The sequence below is a fragment of the Thalassophryne amazonica genome, chromosome 1, assembly GCF_902500255.1.
Source record: "Thalassophryne amazonica chromosome 1, fThaAma1.1, whole genome shotgun sequence".
NCBI classification, from domain to species: domain Eukaryota; kingdom Metazoa; phylum Chordata; class Actinopteri; order Batrachoidiformes; family Batrachoididae; genus Thalassophryne; species Thalassophryne amazonica.
Genome location: NC_047103.1, coordinates 73,682,372 through 73,703,556, shown reverse-complemented (window position 1 = coordinate 73,703,556; position 21,185 = coordinate 73,682,372). Strand labels below are relative to the sequence as shown.

Below are 21,185 nucleotides of genomic sequence, written 5' to 3'. Positions count from 1 at the left end.
GATGTATCAAACGTGAAATGACCATGGAAATGTGTGGACCGTGACACAAAAATCCTGGCTGGCATACGCACGTTTCTACAGCTATTGTTCCACTGCAGACACGTAGAGGTGATTCTGGGAACTGTTAATAGTGTGAAAACATGGACATAAAAGCATGTGCAAAGTGATGTGTAAAATGGCACTAACAGTGGCTGCTTCCACGTTGTTAGAGGACCTTGCAAATGGTTCAGTCTGATGTTAGCATGTCAGCGAAGGTGAGGATTTTCTTGTAAATAACAATAATTGGCTCATAAACCAATTTCGATTACAAAGGCCACTGATACTGGAGTTGCGCACAGAACTGTGGCCATTGCAGTGCGTAATACTGCGAGGAGCTAGGGGTTGTTTGTGCCTACACAGGTGCTGACCACGCTGCACTTCCTGGAAACAAGGGCATTCCAGCGTGAGCTGGCCGATCAGTCAGGAGTGTGCCAGTCAACCTTGAGATGAGCCATGCCAGCTGTGTGGAACGCAGTCATCTAAATGCCATCAGGTACATCACATTCTAACATTATAGTGCATTTTGCAGCGAGAGCCAGTTTCCATTTAATCGGAGCTATCGACTGCACACATGTTCACATCATACGTGATGTGCAAATGCGCGTCAGGCTGGTGGCTGGCACAGTGCAGAATGGCAGCTGCTTTGTGTGTTGTACATAAAGTGGGGTCCCAATTCTTAGCAAAAGATTTCAACCACTAGCCAGGGTTTTTGCAGAACCATGAAAAGTTTTAAAAAGTACAAAAATTGGCAATCTAAATATAAGGCCTCGATTGGTATTCAAATGTTTTAAATAAGTCTTTCAAAAGTCTTAAAAAAAATGCCTAGTTGCGGGAAGTGGGATTTTGTTCATGTTTTCTTCTAACATTGGAATAAAATGTGTGTGTGTGTGTGTGTGTGTGTGTGTGTGTGTGTGTGTGTGTGTATCAGTGCTGCATATATATTCGTTCTGCTGTGCATATATGTTTGGCTGCTCCAGTTTTGCTTGGGTGCAGATGTGCATGCACCACCTGTGTGCACTGTATAATAACATCTTTGTAACACCACACGTTTCTGTATGATCCTGCCATAACTGTACATTCATATCGCATGCATGACTGGCTTTAGTAGAACTGTAGTGAAGATGGCCAAAGACTGAAGTGCTGCTGTGATTGCGCTGTGTGTTTCCACAGTGGTATGCAGTGTGCCTCAGTGATATCGGCGACTACAGTGGAATCAAAGTGAAAATTGGAAATTCATACATCATCCGAGAACATGTAGAGGTAAAAGAGTATTTACCATCAGGGTGCTATCAAGCTTTCAGAAGCTGAAAGAAATGTTTCTTTTGCCTAGAAAGCTCTTGAGCTGAATCCCAAAGATGCCATTTCCTTATACATCTTGGGATATTGGTAAGTCTTCACATTAATTAATATTTACCACAGCACCAACCTTTTTCAACCCTGGTAGTTCTGGACCATCATAATCTGGGTCTACTTTAAAACTAACGTGTGCTTTCTGGAAAACCTCATGACAGTCTGACACAGTAATACTTGCAGTCCAATACACAGCAGGTCTTCTCTTTCGTAGGTGCTTTACTTTTGCTGAGCTGCCATGGTACCAACAGAAGGTCGCAGCTTTAATCTTCACATCACCACCACAGTCCACTTATGAGGAGGTGAGGAGCACTGTTGGTCAGGTTCTATCGTTTTTTGTGTTGCAGTGCACTTAAACAGTCACAGCTATTGTTCAAATGATGATGAACCACATTTTAGTTGTGTTTTTGTTTGTTTATTTGACATGCATCTTAAAATAAGTAAAAAAATTCCTGATCTTTTACCTCTTTCAGGCGATGCAGTTCTTTCTCAAAGCTGAAGAAGGTAAAAACAGCTTTTTATTCACTTTGTGATGCAAATGCACTGGCGGGTAATGCTGCATTCATATCCTATCTATGTAAAGTGTGTGCATTTATTAATCATATGTTTGAGGGCTGAATGGTGGTTGATATAACTTTTACTTTTGTGCGGCCATTAAAAGTTACGACCTGCTCATTTCCTCAGTAATCGTGGATTAACAGGATCTAAAATATTGAACCTGTCGATAGCTGCTACAAATGCTAACACTTTTAGTACCAAAAAATACATCACAAAATAATTTCACTTGCTGCAAATATGCACATAGGTCTCAGAAGATCACAAGCATGAAAGCCGTTACAGTGTGTTGCTGTTCTCCATTCTGTTATGTCACTGCAGCTGCTGAAGTCCTCTACTCATATCGATGTTGCTTTGAGTTTCATGCTAAAAGTTAAATAATGAGACTAGAACCACTGCTTCTGAATGCGACACGTATTATTTGTAAAGTTATTGATTTCATTAATTCAACCTACAAGTATATATTTATGACCTGTAAATTATACACCGATCAGGTGGTAAAAGTGGCCACTCTGGTATCAAACTGGAGTCTTTCCAGGACATAAGACCAGCGTAACCCCAGTGTATGAAGCTTTGTGAATAGTGGTGGCATTCACAAGCACCATGGGTGCAAATTAAGGTAATATTCTATCACCAAAACGATGCGTGATACATTCAATATACAACCCAATTCCTTTTCCTGAGGACAGAGAGCAAATATTTGCACAAAATCAATATTTTTTTTATCAGTTTGAACATTAAACATCTGGTCTTTGTGGTGTATTCAATTGAATATAGTTTGAAGAGGATTTGCAAATCATTGTATTCTGCTTTTATTGACATTTTGCACAATGTCCCAACTTCATTGGAATTGGGGTTGTATAAATAAATAATCACATTATTTCATTCATTTATTTTCAACTGCTTATTTGGGTCTGGGTTGTGGTGGCAGCAGCTCAACCCATAGTTCCCTACCCTTGGCCAAGTCCTGTAACGCTTCCCGAGGGATCCCAAGGCATTCCCAAGCCATCTGGGGAATATAATTTCTCCAGTGTATCTTGGGTCTTTCCTGGGAGCCTCCCTCCGGTTGGACGTGCTTGGAAGACCTCCTTTGTTACGGTTTTGTTCTAATAATGAACCCAGAGTAGCAGACAGAAACCACGAGAAGTGTGCGATCAAAACCCCAGAGTGATTTATTGGCAGAGCCAAGAGCAAACAATTCACAAAATGCAAAAACAAAATACAAAGGTTAATCCAAAGAGGCAGCGGCAACTACGGGAGAACAGCTGAGCATGCGACCACAAAACAATAAGGGAGCAGGTGACGACTGATAAAGCACGGAGAGAAATATAATACCCACTGAGCGCATGGAGAACAAACAATGACGAATGAAACCCACAACCAAAGACTAACAGGTGACAACTTAAATACCAGATGACCTAAATGATTACAGGTGAGGGGAATCAGCATGAGCAGCAGATACACACAGAAATGAACAAAACACGAGGTGACTGAACCCTAAACAGAATAGTAGTTGGTGCAGGACAGCGCAACTGATTTCAAAAGGTGAGTGGCCATATAAATAAAATAAACAACCATCAATAAATGAAGGAAAACTCATAAACCCCAAAACACAAAATAGAACTCAGGTGTTAATAAAGTGCAAAGGTAGAGAAACTAACATAATAACATAAATGATGTGAAATCATAAACTCCCAAACAAAGAAAGAACTCAGGAGCAAATAAAGTGCGAGGGTAGAGGACTTAACACAAAATGATGTGAAAAAGAACAAAAACTTTAAGGACTGATAATGACCAATACTCAGGATTAAAGCAATGTGGAACCAGACTGAACAGGTGAGGATAAAGAGTAGGACAATGGGGGCCCAGACTACCAACAAGAAACAATCATGAACAAGTAACTTATACAGAAAAACCCCAATACATCAAATCCACAGCAGTCTTTAATGGTGCACAGACGGGGAGCAATTTCCAACAGTACCCCCACCCCAAGGGATGGCCCTGACGGCCCACAAAGACGCCGCCACCCCCCCCACACACACACACACAACAAAACGGAACCAAAAACCACAGGGGGAACAAAAAACAGACACCAAAAGCAAAACAGGAAACAGCAGAAAAAACCCCAAGACCCCCCAAACGACACAAACCCGGGAGGGAGGAGGGGGCCGGGAGGCAGGGACCACCACCAAACAATCCCCGAACACCAACAGCACATGCAAAGGATGGTACAGAACTCAAAAAACAGCCCAAGGGCCTGCAGGAAACTAAGTTAATGTTCCATGACCAACCGGAGGTGAAGGCAGGAGCTGGGGCCAGACCATGGGAGGTGATGGCATAGTGGTTAAGGCATTGGGCTTGAGACCAGAAGATCCTCAGTTCAAATCCCAGCCTGACTGGAAAATCATCAAGGGCCCTTGGGCAAGGTCTTTAATCCCCTATCGCTCCCGGTGTGTAGTGAGCACCTTGTATGGCAGCATCCCCCCCCCCCCCCAAATCGGGATAAATGTGAGACATTATTTGTAAAGCGCTTTGAGCATATAATGCAGATGGAAAAGCACTATATAAGTGCAGTCCATTTGCCTTTTACCATGCAGACGGGCAAGATTCAAAGCAACGGTCAAAGGGGGACTATAGGGCCGGCAAATGTCCCTAGCAGGGTCAGGTGGGCGGCCACATGGTCAGCAGGAGTCCACTGCAGCATCAGGAGGGTGACCAGGCTGGCAAACGTTCACCAGGACACCAGGAGCGTCGCAGGCAGGCCTACAGAATTCTGCCCTCACCTTGGGCAGCTTCTCAGATGGCACCCTGGGAACCGCCATGGGCGGATTGCCGGACGGTGCACTGAGAACCACCTCAGCCACGAGCAGACTGCCGGACGCCGAACTGAGAACCACATCGGCCACAGGTGGATTGCCGGACGGCACAGAGAGAACAACCTCGGCCACGGTTGGATTGTTGGATGGCGCACTGAGAACCACTTTCAGCCACGGGTGGATTGCCGGATGGCGCACTGAGAACCACCTTCAGCTGCGGGTGGATTGCTGGACAGCGCACTGCGAACCACCTCAGCCGCGGCCGGATGGCCAGACTGTGCAGAGAACCACCTCGGCCGCGGGCGGATTGCCAGAAGGCGCAGAGAGCCACCTCGGCCGCGCAAGGATTGCCGGATGGTGCACTGCGAACCACCTCGGCCGCGGTCGGATTGCCAGATGGCGCAGAGAGCCACCTCGGCCGCAGGCGGATTGCCGGATGGTGCACTGAGAACCACCTCAGCCGCGAGCGGACTGCCGGATGGCGCACTGAGAACCACCTCAGCCACAGGCGGATTGCCGGATGGCACACTGAGAACCACCTTCAGCCACGGGCGGATTGCCGGACGGCGCACTGCGAACCACCTCAGCCGCAGGCGGATTGCCAGATGGCGCAGAGAGCCACCTCAGCCACGGGCAAATTGCCGGATGGCGCACTGCGAACCACCTTGGCCGCGGTCGGATTGCCAGATGGCGCAGAGAGGCACCTCGGCCGCAGGCGGATTGCCGGACAGCGCACTGAGATGCCAAAGACCCAGGTGTGTGACCAACCGGACAACAGAGGCCCACAGCATCAGGAGAGCAGTCACCAGGCCCACAGGTGCACCCACAGCCAACTGCGTTGAACCGAATGGCTCCTCAGAGACATCCATGTCATCTGAACCAGGGGCAGATGGCTCCATCAGAGCACAGACACCCCTGAGCACGAAGCTGCTTGGTACCTCTGGGCTCTTGCCCCTCTCAGGTGCTGGATCTGATGATCCCACGTCTGCTGACTCCCCAGCACCACTGAGGTGGTAGGACTGAGGGACAGCCGGCCCTTCACAAACCATGCAGGCCTCCATAGTGGCAATGGCCTGCTCCATCGGGACCTCTCTGTTTGGCTGTAAAAGTCAGACCCATTCCCGGACCTGCAAAACACAGCAGAGGAGGTGCATCACCTTGCGACTACCCCTGAACTGGAACAAAAGGCAACAGATAGCTCACTAATTGCTCCCAATTCAGACCATGATGGTGGTCTTAGCTCAAGAGCAGCAGCCCCAACAGAAGTCGGCTGATGGTTCTTCTTGCCGGATTTGGGCTGGTGTTTTTTTCTTTTTTTGGGAGAGCTACCCAAACCAGAAGAGACCTTAAATGTGGGCGGAAAAGGCAGAGCAACTGGTGGCTGGGGTGCCAGCCTGGTTACCGATGGCAGTGGGGGAATGTGGCTCGCCGGCTGTGGGAGACAAAAAAACAGAGTCAAGGTGCTGTGAAGGTGAGTTAATTGGGTCTGTGTCTGTGGTAAGAGCGGGTGAGATGTGAGGATGAGATGTCTGGTGTGTGGATCAAAGTGGCCTCTGCCGCTTTACCTCTTTCACAAGTTGGGTCCATTTGAGGGTACATCTTTGCCAGTTTCGATTTACTAAGGTGTATTCTTTGCACTATTTTAAACTGTATAAGGCAATGTCTTGCACACACAGAAGATGAATGGATATTCCTTAGAACTTTATCTCAGTCTGATTCCGAAATCTAAATTTGAAAATCCTTTTACCAGGATTGCTTAATAACTGTCAAAGAAGAGGAACCCAGAAGCTCCCATGACCAGTACGGGCTCGCCTGGTGGTCGGGCCTTAGCCCACGGGGCCCAGCTGGGCTCAGCCCGAAAGAGCGACGTGGGTCCGCCCTCCTGTGGGTTCACCACCTGCAGAGGGCGCCTTGGGGGTCAGGTGCAGAGATGAATGGGTGGCAGTCAAGGGCGGGTGGCCCGGCAGCCCGGTCCGCGCTCACAGACCCTGGCTGTTGGGATGTGGAATATCACCTCGCTGGGGGGGCGGGGAAGGAGCCTGAGCTTGTGCAGGAGGTTGAGAGATACCGACTAGAGATAGTCAGGCTCACCTCTACGCACAGCTTGGGCTCTGGTACCCACCTCCTGGAGAGGGGCTGGACGCTCCACTTTTCTGGCATTGCCCACGGGGAGAGGCGAGAGCTGGGGTAGCATTGTTTATTGCTCCCTAGCTCAGTCGCCATGTGTTGGAGTTCACTCCGGTGAACGAGAGGGTCGCGTCCCTACGCCTTTGGGTCGGGGACAGGTCTCTCACTGTTGTCTCGGCCTATGGGCCGAGCGGCAGTGCAGAGTACCCGACCTTCTTGGAGTCCCTGGTAGGGGTACTAGATAGTGCGCGGACTGGGGACTCCATTGTTCTCCTGGGGGATTTCAACGCCCACGTGCGCATTGGCGACAGTGAGACCTGGAGGGGGGGTGATTGTGAAGCACGGCCTCCCCGATCTGAACCCGAGTGGTGTTCAGTTGTTGGACTTCTGTGCAAGTCACAGTTTGTCCATCGTGAAAACCATGTTCAAGCACAAAGTTGTCCATAAGTGCACGTGGCACCAGGACACCCTGAGCCGGAGGTCGATGATCGACTTTGTAGTCAGCTGTCGAACAATCACCACCTGGTGGTGAGTTGGATCCGCTGGGAGGGGAGGAAGCCGGCCAGACCTGGCAGGCCCACTGTATTGGGAGAGTCTGCTGGGAACGACTCGCAGAACCCACCTCCAGGAGAGCTTCTCCCAGATCCCGGGGGAGGTTGGAGACGTGGAGTCCAAGTGGACCATGTTCTCCACCTCCATTGGCCGCTCATAGCTGTGGTCACAAGGTCTCTGGTGCCTGTCATGGCGGCAGTCCCCGAACCCGGTGGTGGACGCCGGAAGTAAGGGATGCCGTCAAGCTTAAGAAGGAGTCCTGCTTGTCTTTGTTGGTAAGTGGGACCCCAGAGGCAGCTGACAGGTACCGGCAGGCCAAGCATGCTGCAGCCCGTCCGGCCGCAGAGGCAAAAACCCGGGTCTGGGAGGAGTTCGGGGAGACCATGGAGAAGGAAGCAGCTCTCCACTGGCACTGTCTACGGTGCGGGTGGGGAGCTGTTGACCCTGACTGGGGATGTTGTTGGGCGGTGGAAGTAATACTTCGAGGATCTCCTCAATCCCATCGTCACGTCTTCCAAAGAGGAAGCAGAGACTGGGGCCTCAGAGGCGGACTCATCCATCACCAAGGCCGAAGTCACTGAGGTGGTTAGAAAGCTCCTCAGTGGCAAGGCTCCTGGGGTGGATGAAATCCCTCCTAAGTACCTTAAGTCTCTGGATGTTGTGGGACTGTCTTGGTTGACACGCCTCTGCAACATCACGTGGCGGTCAGGGACAATGCCTCTGGATTGGCAGACCGGGATGGTGGTCCCTCTGTTTATTTAGGGGGACTGGAGGGTGTGTTCCAACTACAGGGGGATCACACTCCTCAGCCTCCCCGGTAAGGTCTATTCCAGAGTCGAACCTCAGATTCAGGAGGAGCAGTGTGGTTTTCGTCCTGGTCACGGCACACTGGACCAGCTCTACACACTCCATCCAGTGCACGTTGGCCTCCGTCAGGGCTGCCCTTTGTCACCGGTTCTGTTCATTATCTTTATGGACAGAATTTCTAGTCGCAGCCAGGGTGTAGAGGGGGTCTGGTTTGGGAACCACAGAATCTCATCTCTGCTGTTTGCGGACAATGTGGTTCTGTTGGCTTCGTCAAATCAGGACCTTCAGTATGCACTGGGGCAGTTTGCAGCCGAGTGTGAAGCGTCCACAATGAAAACCAGCACCTCCAAATCCGAGGCCATGGTTCTCGACTGGAAAAAGGTGCCTTACCCTCTTCAGGTAGGTGGAGCATCCTTGCCTCAAGTGGAGGAGTTTAAGTATCTCGGGGTCTTGTTCACGAGCGAGGGACAGATGGAGCGTGAGATTGACAGACGGATTGGTGCAGCATCTGCAGTGATGCGGTTGCTGTATCGGACCATCGTAGTGAAGAGAGAGCTGAGTAGGGGAGCAAAGCTCTCGATTTACCGATCGATCTACATTCCGACCCTCACCTATGGTCATGAGATTTGGCTCATGACCGAAAGAACGAGATTGCGAGTACAAGCGGTCGAGATGAGTTTCCTCCGCAGGGTGGCTGGGCGCTCCCTTAGAGTGAGGAACTTGGTCACTCAGGAGGAGCTCGGAGTTGAACCGCTGCTCCTCCATGTCGAAAGGAGCCAGCTGAGGTGGCTCGGGCATCTTTTCCGGATGCCCCCTGTATGCCTTGCTGGAGAGGTGTTCCGGGCACGTCCCATTGGGAAGAGGCCCTGGGGAAAATCCAGGACACGCTGGAGGGACTACGTCTCTCGGCTGGCTTGGGAATGCCTCGGGGTTCCCCCGGAGGAGCTGGGGGAGGTGTGTGTGAGCTTCTGCCCCCACAACCCGACTCCGGATAAAGCGGAAAAAAATGGATGGATGGATGGATGGAAGCGGAACCCAAATGTGAAATCAAAACAAGCATTTCAGATATAGCCTTTTTCTTAACCGGGTTAAAACGCATAATATCATCCATTACATTATTAATGGGTTTATTTGGGAACCCTGGGATGGAGCCTGAAAGAAAGTGTCATATCTGTAAATACCTGAAAAAATGAGAGGCGGGTAGATTATATTTATTAGTCCACTGTTCAAAAGAGGCAAATGTGTTTTCATTGAACAAGTCATTTAAAAATTTCAGCCCTCACCTCTGCCAGCCATTAAATGTGGCATCATGTAGTGAAGGAGAAAAAAATAATTAGATGCTATTGGGAAACCCAGACTCATCCTCAAAAGATCAAAATGTTTTCAAAATTGAAAGCAAATTTTAATAGGATTATCAGATGTCAAGCTTTTTGATGACTGGATTGATGCTCCAGCAACATATGTCAACGAGAAAGAGCCAAAAGAAAGTTTCTCCATTTTCACTCACACAGGTCCACTGTCATCATGCTGATAGTGCATCCAATAAGACAGACAGCATAAACTGGATGTCCAGTAATAGTAACGGAAATTCGGTAGCGCTAGACCTCCATCTTGTTTTGATTTCTGCAGATGATCTTTACGTAAGCATGGCTTCCTATTGATCCAAAGAAATGACATAATCACAGAGTCCAGTTTATTAAAATAGGCATTTGGAATGTACAACAGGAAGGCTTTGAAAAAAATAGAAATATCTAGGTAGTACGAACGTCTTTACCACATTCACTCTCCCAACTAATGAGAGGGGAAGCGGCGACCATTTTGATAGATCTTGATGTATGTTGAGCTGTAATTTAGTAAAATTTTCTTTAAAGAGATCACTAAAGTTTTTTGTCACAGTTATGCCAAGATAGACAAAACTGTGTACACCAATCTTAAAAGGAACAGTAATCTTTGCGAATACAAAGTCAGACAAATTTAAAGAACTTCAGTTTATAGCCTGACACAAGCCCAAATGTATTAAGACGTTCCAGAATGGAGGGAATGGCTACCTCTGCCCTTGATACAAACAACAGGAGATCATCGGCGTAGAGAGATAGTTTATGTTCAATGCCATGTATAGAGTGGTTACCTCTTATAGCTATCACCAACGGCTCAATATATAATAAAAAAGGAGGGGGCTAAGAGACAACCCTATCGGGTTCCACGATGTAGATGGAATGGCTTTGAATAATTACTACTGGTGAGCACTATTGCTAAGGGACAGGCATAAAATAGTTTCACTCAAGATAGAAAGGAACCTCCAACCCTAAAGCTATGCAGAGCCTCAAACAAGTAGTCCCACTCTATTCTATCGAATGCCTTTTCTGTGTCCGTGGAAAGAAGGAGTCTGCTTTGCTGGGGGTGTACATTATATTAAAAAGATGGCGAATACTAAAAAAGGCACATCTGCTTTTCACAAAACCAGTCTGATCAGAGGAAATAATGTTCTTTCCAGTCAGTTAGCCAAAACCTTTGCTAACATTTTATAGTCCAAATTTAAAAGCAAGATTGGCCTATATGACCCACACTTTAGGATTTTTTGGTCCTTTTTTGGGAGTAGTATTATACAGGCTTAATTTAAACTATTTAAACTATAGAGCCTGTATATAATGTAGTTAAAACAGGGATAAATTTTTGAGCAAATGTGGCACAAAACTCACTGGGCAGACCAACAGGACCTGGTGAGCGGGGAGGTTGTAATGATTTTATTGCTGCCATGATCTTCTGCTGTTGTAAGGGTGCATTCAAGGCGTAGCTCTCGTCTGGAGAGAATATTGGAATCTTTAGGTCTCTAAAGAAATCAGAGAGAAGATTAGGGTCATTGGCATTTTCAGAGCTATACAAATTATAATAGCAGTGCTGGAAAGCATCATTTATCCCCTTCTGGTCCGTAACAGTCCCTCCATCCTGGGACATAACCCCATTAATAGTTTGCTTGGCTCTTGCACATTTCAATTGCCTTGCCAAAGCCTCCCCAGCTTTATCTCTGTATTCATAAGTGTCACTCCGGTTTTTTTAACAATAAATATTGGAGTCATGTGGGTGCGGTGACCAAGATGGACGCACAGTAGAGAGGCGCTAAGCCCACGCAAGTTTCTTTTATTTATTTCTGATGTAAACACATGTTTGGATTAAATTCAGCGCTCACCAAAGTTTGTATAAACGGTCTAATAAACGAAATTTGTGGAAAAAGAATATTCAAGAAGAATGTCAGCACTGAGAAGCTCTGCCTGCAATGTTATTTGCAATAGCCCACCCCATAAGGACAAAGAGGCCTCAAATCGACCAAAAACTGCTGCCTTGCCAGATAAACTGGACAGACTGTTTGACGAGATCTCCCACATAAATGAAACTTTGCAAAAGGTTGCTACAGATGATTCCACCATCAAATTAACAACGGCGGAACTAACAGCTGCTGTGATGACCATGCAAGGACAGGTGGATGAAGCCGAGGAACACATTATACACATTGAGGAAGCCTCGGAGTTATGGCACAATGAAAAAGCCATGAAGGAACAGGATATCGAAGCTCTTTGCAATCGTGTGCAAATTCTGGAGAATCAGAGTAGACATAATAACGTGCGGCTACTAGGTTTGATAGAGACACTCTGTTGTGGCTGGCATGCCTGGCTGGCTTTTGTTTGTCTTTTGTTTCTGTCTTTTGGTTTTCCTTCCAGGTGGTGCACATTTGGGACTGAGTGGCTGTGTAGCTGAGTTACCAGGACCTCACCCTGATCACCTGAGGCTGATCAGGTGCAGCTCGTCAGGACTCACAGCTGTGGTGCATCTACATGGATTGGAACATGGTGGCATTTAAGTCTGGAGTACACAGTGTGTATTTGCCAGAGACTCGACCTTGTGACCAGACGGGTGAGATCGTCGTCTCTAGAGCCATCTCCCATCAGTGGATGCAGAGAACGTCCAGGTTTGATGCATGGTCTGTGAAAGAGGAGGGGGTGAGGTCTCACGCTCGTCAGCACACTTCCTGAGGTACGTTTGGTTTTGTGACTAACATTTATAGAGTCAGTAAATGTGGTGTCCCTCACACCTTATTATATTGAGCTGTATGTTAGTCGTTTAAATCAGCTTCCACTGCAGTGGAGTTTTGTGAACAGGGTGTTCTATGCCTGCAGGGTGGGAAGCTGATTTGCAATTAAGCCAGGAAGTGTTTGCTGTTTGTACACCTTTGAGCGTTCTCTCTGTGTGTTGAGTGTGGACTCACATAATGATTTCTTCTTTCACAGACTCGGTTTGTCGCGGCCACCTGGGGGGTGTCGGCGGGGTCCTTGGGTCCGAACTGGTTCTGGCTCCGGACCGTTAGCGCTGCTGGGAGCGCACCGCAATCCACCACGCCAGACCGCGCACTTTTATATTTTTCACATCACTGTTATGTTTATTAAACTCTGTTATCCTTTGTACCGTGCTCTGCTTATTTCATACTGGGTCCTTCAAACGCTGGTCGGTTCTCCGGGCTGCGTCCGACACATAACAGTAGTCTCTGGCCAAACATCACGGACCCAGCGGTAGCAGAGACGGTAACGCGCCGGGAAGGCGGCAGCAGATGTTCAGAAGTTATCCGGATCAGTTGCGGGTGCTCTCCGCCCGGATGGTGCGTGTTTGAGAACCCATTACTGAATACTGATTCGTGCTCTCTTGCAGCCGTGTTTCCTGTGTTTGTGCCTTATCCGTGGGTCGTGGTGGAGTGTGACTGGCAACGGCTTCGAGGTTTAAACGGGAGCTACAAGAGTGTGTCTGTAATGGGTGAACGCGCACGGCGGAGCTCTGTGGCACGGGTCGCTGAGCTTCCTGTGTTACAGTTGTAGCCCCGTTTCCCCGGGTAAAGATAGCTACTGCGTCTGTTGTTTAGCTCCGGCGTTATTTAGTTGAGCACATTTTTGGTTGTGTGTTACACACAGCTGCTCACAGGAAAAGCAGCATGAATTATTTTCTGTCACCAAAGGGGGTTTTTCATTTTTAGCACTCTGGCTCCCTCTGTTGGTGACTGAGTCACATTACCGTTAAGGTCTTAAGTTGGAACAGGTGTGTTCCATTTGTTTGAGCTTAACGGTATACATCACTTATTTGTTTTGTGTTAGTTCATTTTGTGTGGGTGTTTTTTGAGTTGGTTTTTGTGTGGTATTTTTTACACTATTAGTGTCTGGGATCGTGACCCTGCAGTTCTGTTTGGAGCATGAAAAGGACCCAAATAACTGTTTGTTAGTCTTTCTTTTTATTTCTTTTAGTTTCACCTCCCAGGGTTTGATGGGACGGTCCCCTGGGGGGTGATGGGGGGGTAATTGGGTTGTTTTCCTTTTTTCTTTTTTTCTTTTTTGTTATGCCCTCTCTTCTCCTCTGACTCCAGCCGGGTGAGCCGTACGTGTCGGCGTTGCTGGAGTGGTGCAGTTTGGTTATGCTGGGCATTTCCCAGGTAACCTCTGCACCTGGGAGGGGGGGGGGGGGTTCGGGGTGTTGTTGTTTTTTTTTTTTGTTGATTCCCTGTTCCACCTCCGGCTTCAGCGTGCCTTTGAGCCGTCTGCCATCGGCGTGGCTGAGGTTTGGGGCAGTGGAATATACCCGCAGCTGGTGGCTGGTTTGGGAGTCGGAGGAGTGGCGCCATTTTGTGCTGTCTGCCATAACCGCTGTTCCACTCCTCCCGGTTGGCTTCTGGGGTATAGTCACGGTTGGTGACGCTGGACGTGCTTCCAGTTTCCACTGCGCCAAGGGGGTGGGGTTGGGGTTGTTTTGTTTGTATGTTTTTTTTTCTTTCCTTTTGTTTTTCCCCCCAGTTTCCGCCCTCAGGGTGTGACTGTGGTGTCCTCTGGGGAGGAAAGGGCTGTGGGTCCATCTAGCCATAGACGGCCGAGGCTGGGTCCATTGGTCATGAGGGGGGGTGTCTCCTGGGGTTGATGGAACGGTCCTCTGGGAGGCGCTGGGAGCCCCCGTGGGTGACTTTGGAGCCCAGAGGGACCTCGGCTGTAGTTATTACTCCTGGAGCTGGCGGGATGCCCTCTGGGGGGTGTTGGTCCCTACATGTCGTCGGGGGGTGTTAGCATTTTTATTTGCAAGCTTAAGTTTGGGTTGTTTTTCTTTTCTCCCCTTCCCCGGGGTTTGATGGAACGGTCCTCTGGGGAGGGGGGGGGGGTGTTAGCATTGTTATTTGCAAGCTTAAGTTTAGGTTGTTTTTCTTTTCTCCCCTTCCCGGGGTTTGATGGAACGGTCCTCTGGGGGGGGGGGTGTTAGCATTTTTATTTGCAAGCTTAAGTTTGGGTTGTTTTTCTTTTCTCCTCTTCCCGGGGTTTGATGGAACGGTCCTCTGGGGAGGGGGGGGGGTGGTTTGGTTGTTTGTGTTTGTCTTTTTTGTTTTATGACTAATCAGACTGTGAACATGGTTGGACAAAGGCTGACCGCACAGGTTTAAGAACTCCTGGCCATACCTGTGCTAATTGACAGACAGAAACAAAGGCAAAGATGCAGCCAGAGGAGAAGACATCAACCGTTCTGTTGGATGAAGATTCTGTTGGAAAATGAATGCAGATACGGTTTCCAGCCATGGTCCCTGGAGGGGGGTGTTTCTCCTGGGCCAGGTTTGTGTGGTCGCCGGGAGGCTTCCCGTGAGGGTGGGGTGCTGTTGTGGCTGGCGTGCCTGGCTGGCTTTTGTTTGTCTTTTGTTTGTGTCTTTTGGTTTTCCTTCCAGGTGGTGCGCATTTGGGACTGAGTGGCTGTGTAGCTGAGTTACCAGGACCTCACCCTGATCACCTGAGGCTGATCAGGTGCGGCTCGTCAGGACTCACAGCTGTGGTGCATCTACACGGATTGGAACATGGTGGCATTTAAGTCTGGAGTACACAGTGTGTATTTGCCAGAGACTCGACCTTGTGACCAGACGGGTGAGATCGTCATCTCTAGAGCCATCTCCCATCAGTGGATGCAGAGAACGTCCAGGTTTGATGCATGGTCTGTGAAAGAGGAGGGGGTGAGGTCTCACGCTCGTCAGCACACTTCCTGAGGTACGTTTGGTTTTGTGACTAACATTATACAGTCAGTAAATGTGGTGTCCCTCACACCTTATTATATTGAGCTGTATGTTAGTCGTTTAAATCAGCTTCCACTGCAGTGGAGTTTTGTGAACAGGGTGTTCTATGCCTGCAGGGTGGGAAGCTGATTTGCAATTAAGCCAGGAAGTGTTTGCTGTTTGTACACCTTTGAGCGTTCTCTCTGTGTGTTGAGTGTGGACTCACATAATGATTTCTTCTTTCACAGACTCGGTTTGTCGCGGCCACCTGGGGGGTGTCGGCGGGGTCCTTGGGTCCGAACAGTTTTCTGGCTCCGGACCGTTAGCGCTGCTGGGAGCGCACCGCAATCCACCACGCCAGACCGCGCACTTTTATGTTTTTCACATCACTGTTATGTTTATTAAACTCTGTTATCCTTTGTACCGTGCTCTGCTTATTTCATACTGGGTCCTTCAAACGCTGGTCGGTTCTCCGGGCTGCGTCCGACACATAACACACTCACCACAAATGGGACTTTGCTGGATTGTGTATGTAAACTTTCATCGGAGGGGCTGGAAGTAGATTTGCTGGGAGAAATGGAGATTGAACGTGTGCACAGGACCTTCAGACCAGTGCCGAACCCAGACCAACCTCCCAAACCGGTGATGATTTGCTTCCTGAGGCAGTCGGTGGGAGATAAGGTGGTTAACTTGGTGAAAGAAAAGCGAGGCTTCACATGGGAAGGATGTCACTTGTCTCTCTTCCCCGACATGTCCAGGTAGCTGGCCCAGAAGAGGAAAGCTTTTACTCCAGTAAAACGCAAACTACAACAACAACGTCAGGTACAGCCTGGCCTTTCCCGCAACACTACACTTCAAATTGAGGGAGAAGAGTGTGAGTTTAAACTCGGCTGAAGCGGCGGAGAAGTTTATTGATCAGCATAGACCACGAAAATATTGATGCAGGAACTGTGCTGATGGATAAAGGTGAACAAGTAACCAAACTCTGTAACATACTGTGTACGAGTGTACCCTCTGATGATGAGTGTGGGCTGGGGAATCTTCATGCGGACTTCACGGGAGCGGTGTTAACCCCATGGACCTATTTGGAATTTGGTTTTGTTTTTGGTAATTTTTTGTTTTTCTCTTACGTTTATTATGAGCAGACCTCAATACTCAGGACTGACTGTGGAGAGACAGTCTGACACTTTTTGTTTAGAGTTTATGCTTTTTTCTTTATGTTAAAGAGTTCAGTGTTTAAGAAAATATTCTACTAGAGAAGGATGCATGGTAATTCACAGTCAGGAATACAAAATATACAAATGTTTATTGATCAATAGGTCTAGGAAGGCATTGATTTCTAATACATGGCTTTATAAATTATTTTTTCTTTTATTTTTAACATATACCAAGCTGGATAATGTCTGGTAAGCTTGTTAAATTTGTGTCATGGAACATAAATGGGTGTGGTAGCCCTGTTAAAAGAAGGAAGATACTCACCTATTTAAAAAAACAACCAAGCTGATTTCGCTTTTATACAAGAAACCCACTTGCAAAGTACAGAGGTAGAGAAATTTAAGGTTGGATGGGTGGACCAAATTTTTCACCACTGTTTTTCAAGCAAAAGTAATGGAGTGTTGATCTTGGTCCACAAGAATATACAATTTAGGTTATCAAAGCAAACTAAAGATGCTGAAGGGAGACTTATCTGTATTGAGGAAGTAATGGATTAACTGACATGGAGATTGACTAACCCAGTAGTTAGAGACTATACTTTCTTTTCCTATCGTCACAAGACATATTCTAGGATAGATTTTTTTTTTTTAAATAAACTCATTTTTAGTGGACAGGGCTGTTAGCTATGATATTAAGGCAATAACTCTCATGGATCATGCTCCAGTAGAATTAATTATTAAAATAAATCATACAACAGAAAAAAGGGGAAGATGGAGATTAAATACTACTTTGTTATCTGACTTGAACTTAAGGAATGCAGTGGGGGAAGATCTAAAAACATTTTTTGAAATACAACCCCAATTCCAGTGAAGTTGGGATGTTGTGTAAAATGTAAATAAAAACAGAATACAATGATTTGCAAATCCTCTTCAACCTATATTCAATTGAATACACCACAAAGACAAGACATTTATTGTTCAAACTGATAAACTTTGTTGTTTTTGTGCAAATATTTGCTCATTTTGAAATGGATGCCTGCAACACATTTCAAAAAAGCTGGGACAGTGGTATATTACCTTTCCTTCTAACAACACTCAATAAGCGATTGGGAACTGAGGACTAATTGTTGAAACTTTGTAGGTGGAATTCTTTGCCATTCTTGCTTGATTTACGACTTCAGTTGTTCAACAGTCCGGGGTCTCCATTGTCGTATTTTGTACTTCATAATGAGCCACACATTTTCAATGGTCTGGACTGCAGGCAGGCCAGTCTAGTACCCGCACTCTTTTACTACGAAGCCACGCTGTTGTAACACGTGTAGAATGCCTAAGCTTGGAGGGAGAAATAAATTTCAAGAACTTTGTAAGCTTAAATTTTCTTTAAAGGAAATGTATAAGTACGCAATTTTCAGATTAAAGACCAGTTTTTATGAAGAGGGAGAAAAGTCAGGAAAAATATTACCAAGACAATTAAGGGAGAAAACAAATGCTAACATAATACCAGTTATAAAACAGGGGGACCAATAGTTTTGTTTGACTAAAGATATTAATAATATCTTCGAACAACACTATAAAAATCTTTATACATCATCTATGTCCGCCTCTCAAGAGCAAATAGATCAGTTTCTCCATAACATTGAAATACCTAAGTTGCAAACTCAGGATGCACATGTATTAGAATCCTCTATAACTGAAGCAGAAATCAGAGAGGCAATTTTAGCAATGACAAATCGGAAGTCACCTGGTTATGATGGCCTCCCAGTGGAGTACTACAAAGCATTCATAGATATACTTGCACCAGTTTTGCAAAGGGTATTTCAAGAAATGTTCGATAAAGGTCAGCTAGCTCCAACTTTTAATGGCTCTGTGATCTAGCTAATCCCCAAGGCAGGCAAAGATCTAACGGGTCTATCTAATTTTAGACCAATTCCTCTGGTTAATCTTGATTGTAAAATTGTAACCAAAGTGTTGGCAACTCGACTACAATGGGTTTTACCAAATATTCTTCATCTGAGCCAAGTGGGCTTTATGAAAAACAGAACTTCAGTGGATAATGTCGGACTTCTCCTGCATTTGATGTGGATCAGTAGGTCTCAGGAAATTCTGGTTGCTGCCTTCTCTTTAGATGCAGAGAAGGCTTTTGACTAGTGATGGGTATCAAGAACCGGTTCCTTTTGGGTATTGTTAAGAAATTATTTGATCCACCGACATCAATAAGCTTTGTGCTTAACGATTGTGTTATCGGTCCTTCAGAGTGGCCGTTGTTTTGGGGGGTGTTTGTCAGGGAAATGATAATTTCTCTACATTGATTACGGACCCTGCAGTGGGTCCGTAATCAACTTTTCTGCAGCGCGGCTTTGCTTTGAACTTGAACCAATTGAAGCAGTGGTTTGCAGATTGAAGCAATGCTTCGATCTATTGCTTCGTTTATTCTTTCTTTCGCTTAATTTTCCCCCGCTAAAACCCTATAGAACATACGTCTGTAGTATTTACCTTTTCTATGTTAAACCGACCTGTTATGGTCTTCTGAAACAGTTGATAGATGTATTTTATAACTTAAAAATTGGAGCGATACTAATGCGTTAGCATGTCTATGGCATTTTCAATGTTAAAAGTTAGCATTAAGCAGTTGCAGCTGTCATCACGTTCGGGTGCATTTGTTTTCAAATTGTAATATTTCTTAAATTTATTTTTGTTTATATATTAATAATCTAGTGATTATTATATAGAATTTTAGAGAAAGAGACAAAAAGAACCTGAATAGAAACACAACAGAAAATATAAAAGCAACTAACAATGAACATACATAAATAAATAAATACATGCAGAAATAAATGTTTCCTGTGAACACCTAGTGACTCTTACACCTCCATTTCATCCCTGTCTTATATAAGTTTAATGACAGTTTGTTTCGGTCAAACCATATTTTCTTCTTCTTTCTTTCTTCTTTTCTTCTTCAGTGATTTCCTCCAGAACTATCTGCCAAGCTAGAAAATTGCTGCATCCTAGTAAGAGCAGAATACTACTGGAATGAATTTGAATAAGTTCTTTTTTTTCTCACCTAAATGGATGCTGCACTCTCTGCAGTTTATCGTCTGGAATAGTCCCAGATTGCATTTCAGAGCTTCTAGAATTGAAAAATTTTCGTGCATTTGGTGTTGGGGGGTAATTTTGGGTTTCAGATTTTTTTTTGTTTTTCACCGCTTTCATCCCTGAATATGTCAATCGTGATTCACTTTTGTGTGAATTAAAGTTACTAACTGGGACTCCTGTCTTGTTGCGAGAAAGAAACAAGAATCGTCCTCCGTTCTGTTCACACAGCTCCAAACGTTGCGCGGCTCTCTGACGAGTCAAGTTAGAACGATAGAATCTAATCTGAATTAATAACTGTTTATTTTTATTTATGTCCAGAGATCAAGGATACATTGACCAATTTCATATTTATTTACTTTAAGACTCAATGAAATACATAGAAAACCTGTAAAGCCTATTTTTAGTACAAAATTCACAAGGTATCGATAAGGGAATCGATAAGGAATTGGATCGATAAGCAGAATCAATAATGGCATCGATATCGATAAAATCTTATCAATACCCATCCCTACTTTTGACAGGGTGGAGTGGCAATTCTTGTTCTCCACCCTGTCTCATTTTGGCTTTAATGTTAATTTTATAGCATGGATGATGTTGTATAAAGATCCAAGAGCTGCAGTGATGACTTACGGCATGGTCTCTCCTTTTTCAGTTTAAACCGCGGAACACGCCAGGGTTGTTCCCTAAGTCCATTATTATTTATTATCTTCTTAGAGGTCCTTCAGGACACATTCGGGTATTAAAGGAGTGAAAGGGGGTGGTACTGAACATAAGTTGCTACTATATGCAGATGATATTCTGGCAGTAGTATCTGATCCCTTATCATCTTTACCTTATCTAATGGAAACAATGCAGTACTTCTCTAAATTTTCTATAAATTTATATTCTATAAACTGAAAGAAGTCAGAAGCCATGCCTCTCTCTAAAACATATTTTGCATTTGTGGTGGAAAAGTTTAATTTTAAGTGGATGCGCAAGAGAATTGAATATTTGGACATCAAATTGTCAGAAGATATTGATGATATGGTTGAGCTAATTTTTAATCCTTTATTAGCGACAAGTAAAACCAATCTTGAAAAATGGGATAACCTAAAACTGTCTCTGTGGGGAAAGGTAAATATAATAAGAATGGTAATTGTCCCATAGTTTAATTATATCATCAGGATGTTGCCCCTCAAAATACCAGCTAGTGTATTCAGACAATTTGAAGATCACATAAAACATTTTCTGTGGAGTGTGAACAAAAACCTCAGATTATGTTAAGTAAACTCTGTGCCTGTAGAGAGAATGGAGGGTTAGATCTTCCGGACTTGAGACTGTATTATCTAGCTTTCGAAATGACTAAACTAACAAAACACTGGCACAGGGCCAAGTGGTCCCATCCCTGGATTGCTGTTGCAGAAGAGATTAGTTTACCGCTTATGCCTACACAGAGACTAACCCAAAGAAATTGCAATATTACAAATCTTGTCATTTTGCACTCGATGGCTGGACAAAAGCTCACAAAATTTTTAAATGTAGAAATACAACTCAGAGATACTCTTCACTGTGGTATAATAGTGAAATCTGTATTGGGGAAATATCTGTGTATTGGGAGCAATGGTCATCTAAAGGCATAAACACTGTTGGTGATCTATTTGA

At 45.7% G+C, this 21,185-nt stretch overlaps 1 protein-coding gene across 1 annotated transcript in view; it reads left to right on the top strand.

The window, feature by feature from the left end:
* Nucleotides 1–21,185, top strand: part of rmdn1 (regulator of microtubule dynamics 1) — a 43,399-nt gene that overhangs the window by 9,363 nt on the left and 12,851 nt on the right. Inside the window, exons 4-7 of the mRNA XM_034171729.1 lie at nt 1,210–1,299; nt 1,370–1,425; nt 1,604–1,691; nt 1,863–1,893. Coding sequence (XP_034027620.1) covers nt 1,210–1,299; nt 1,370–1,425; nt 1,604–1,691; nt 1,863–1,893 — 265 coding nt within the window. The remainder of the gene's footprint in view (nt 1–1,209; nt 1,300–1,369; nt 1,426–1,603; nt 1,692–1,862; nt 1,894–21,185) is intronic.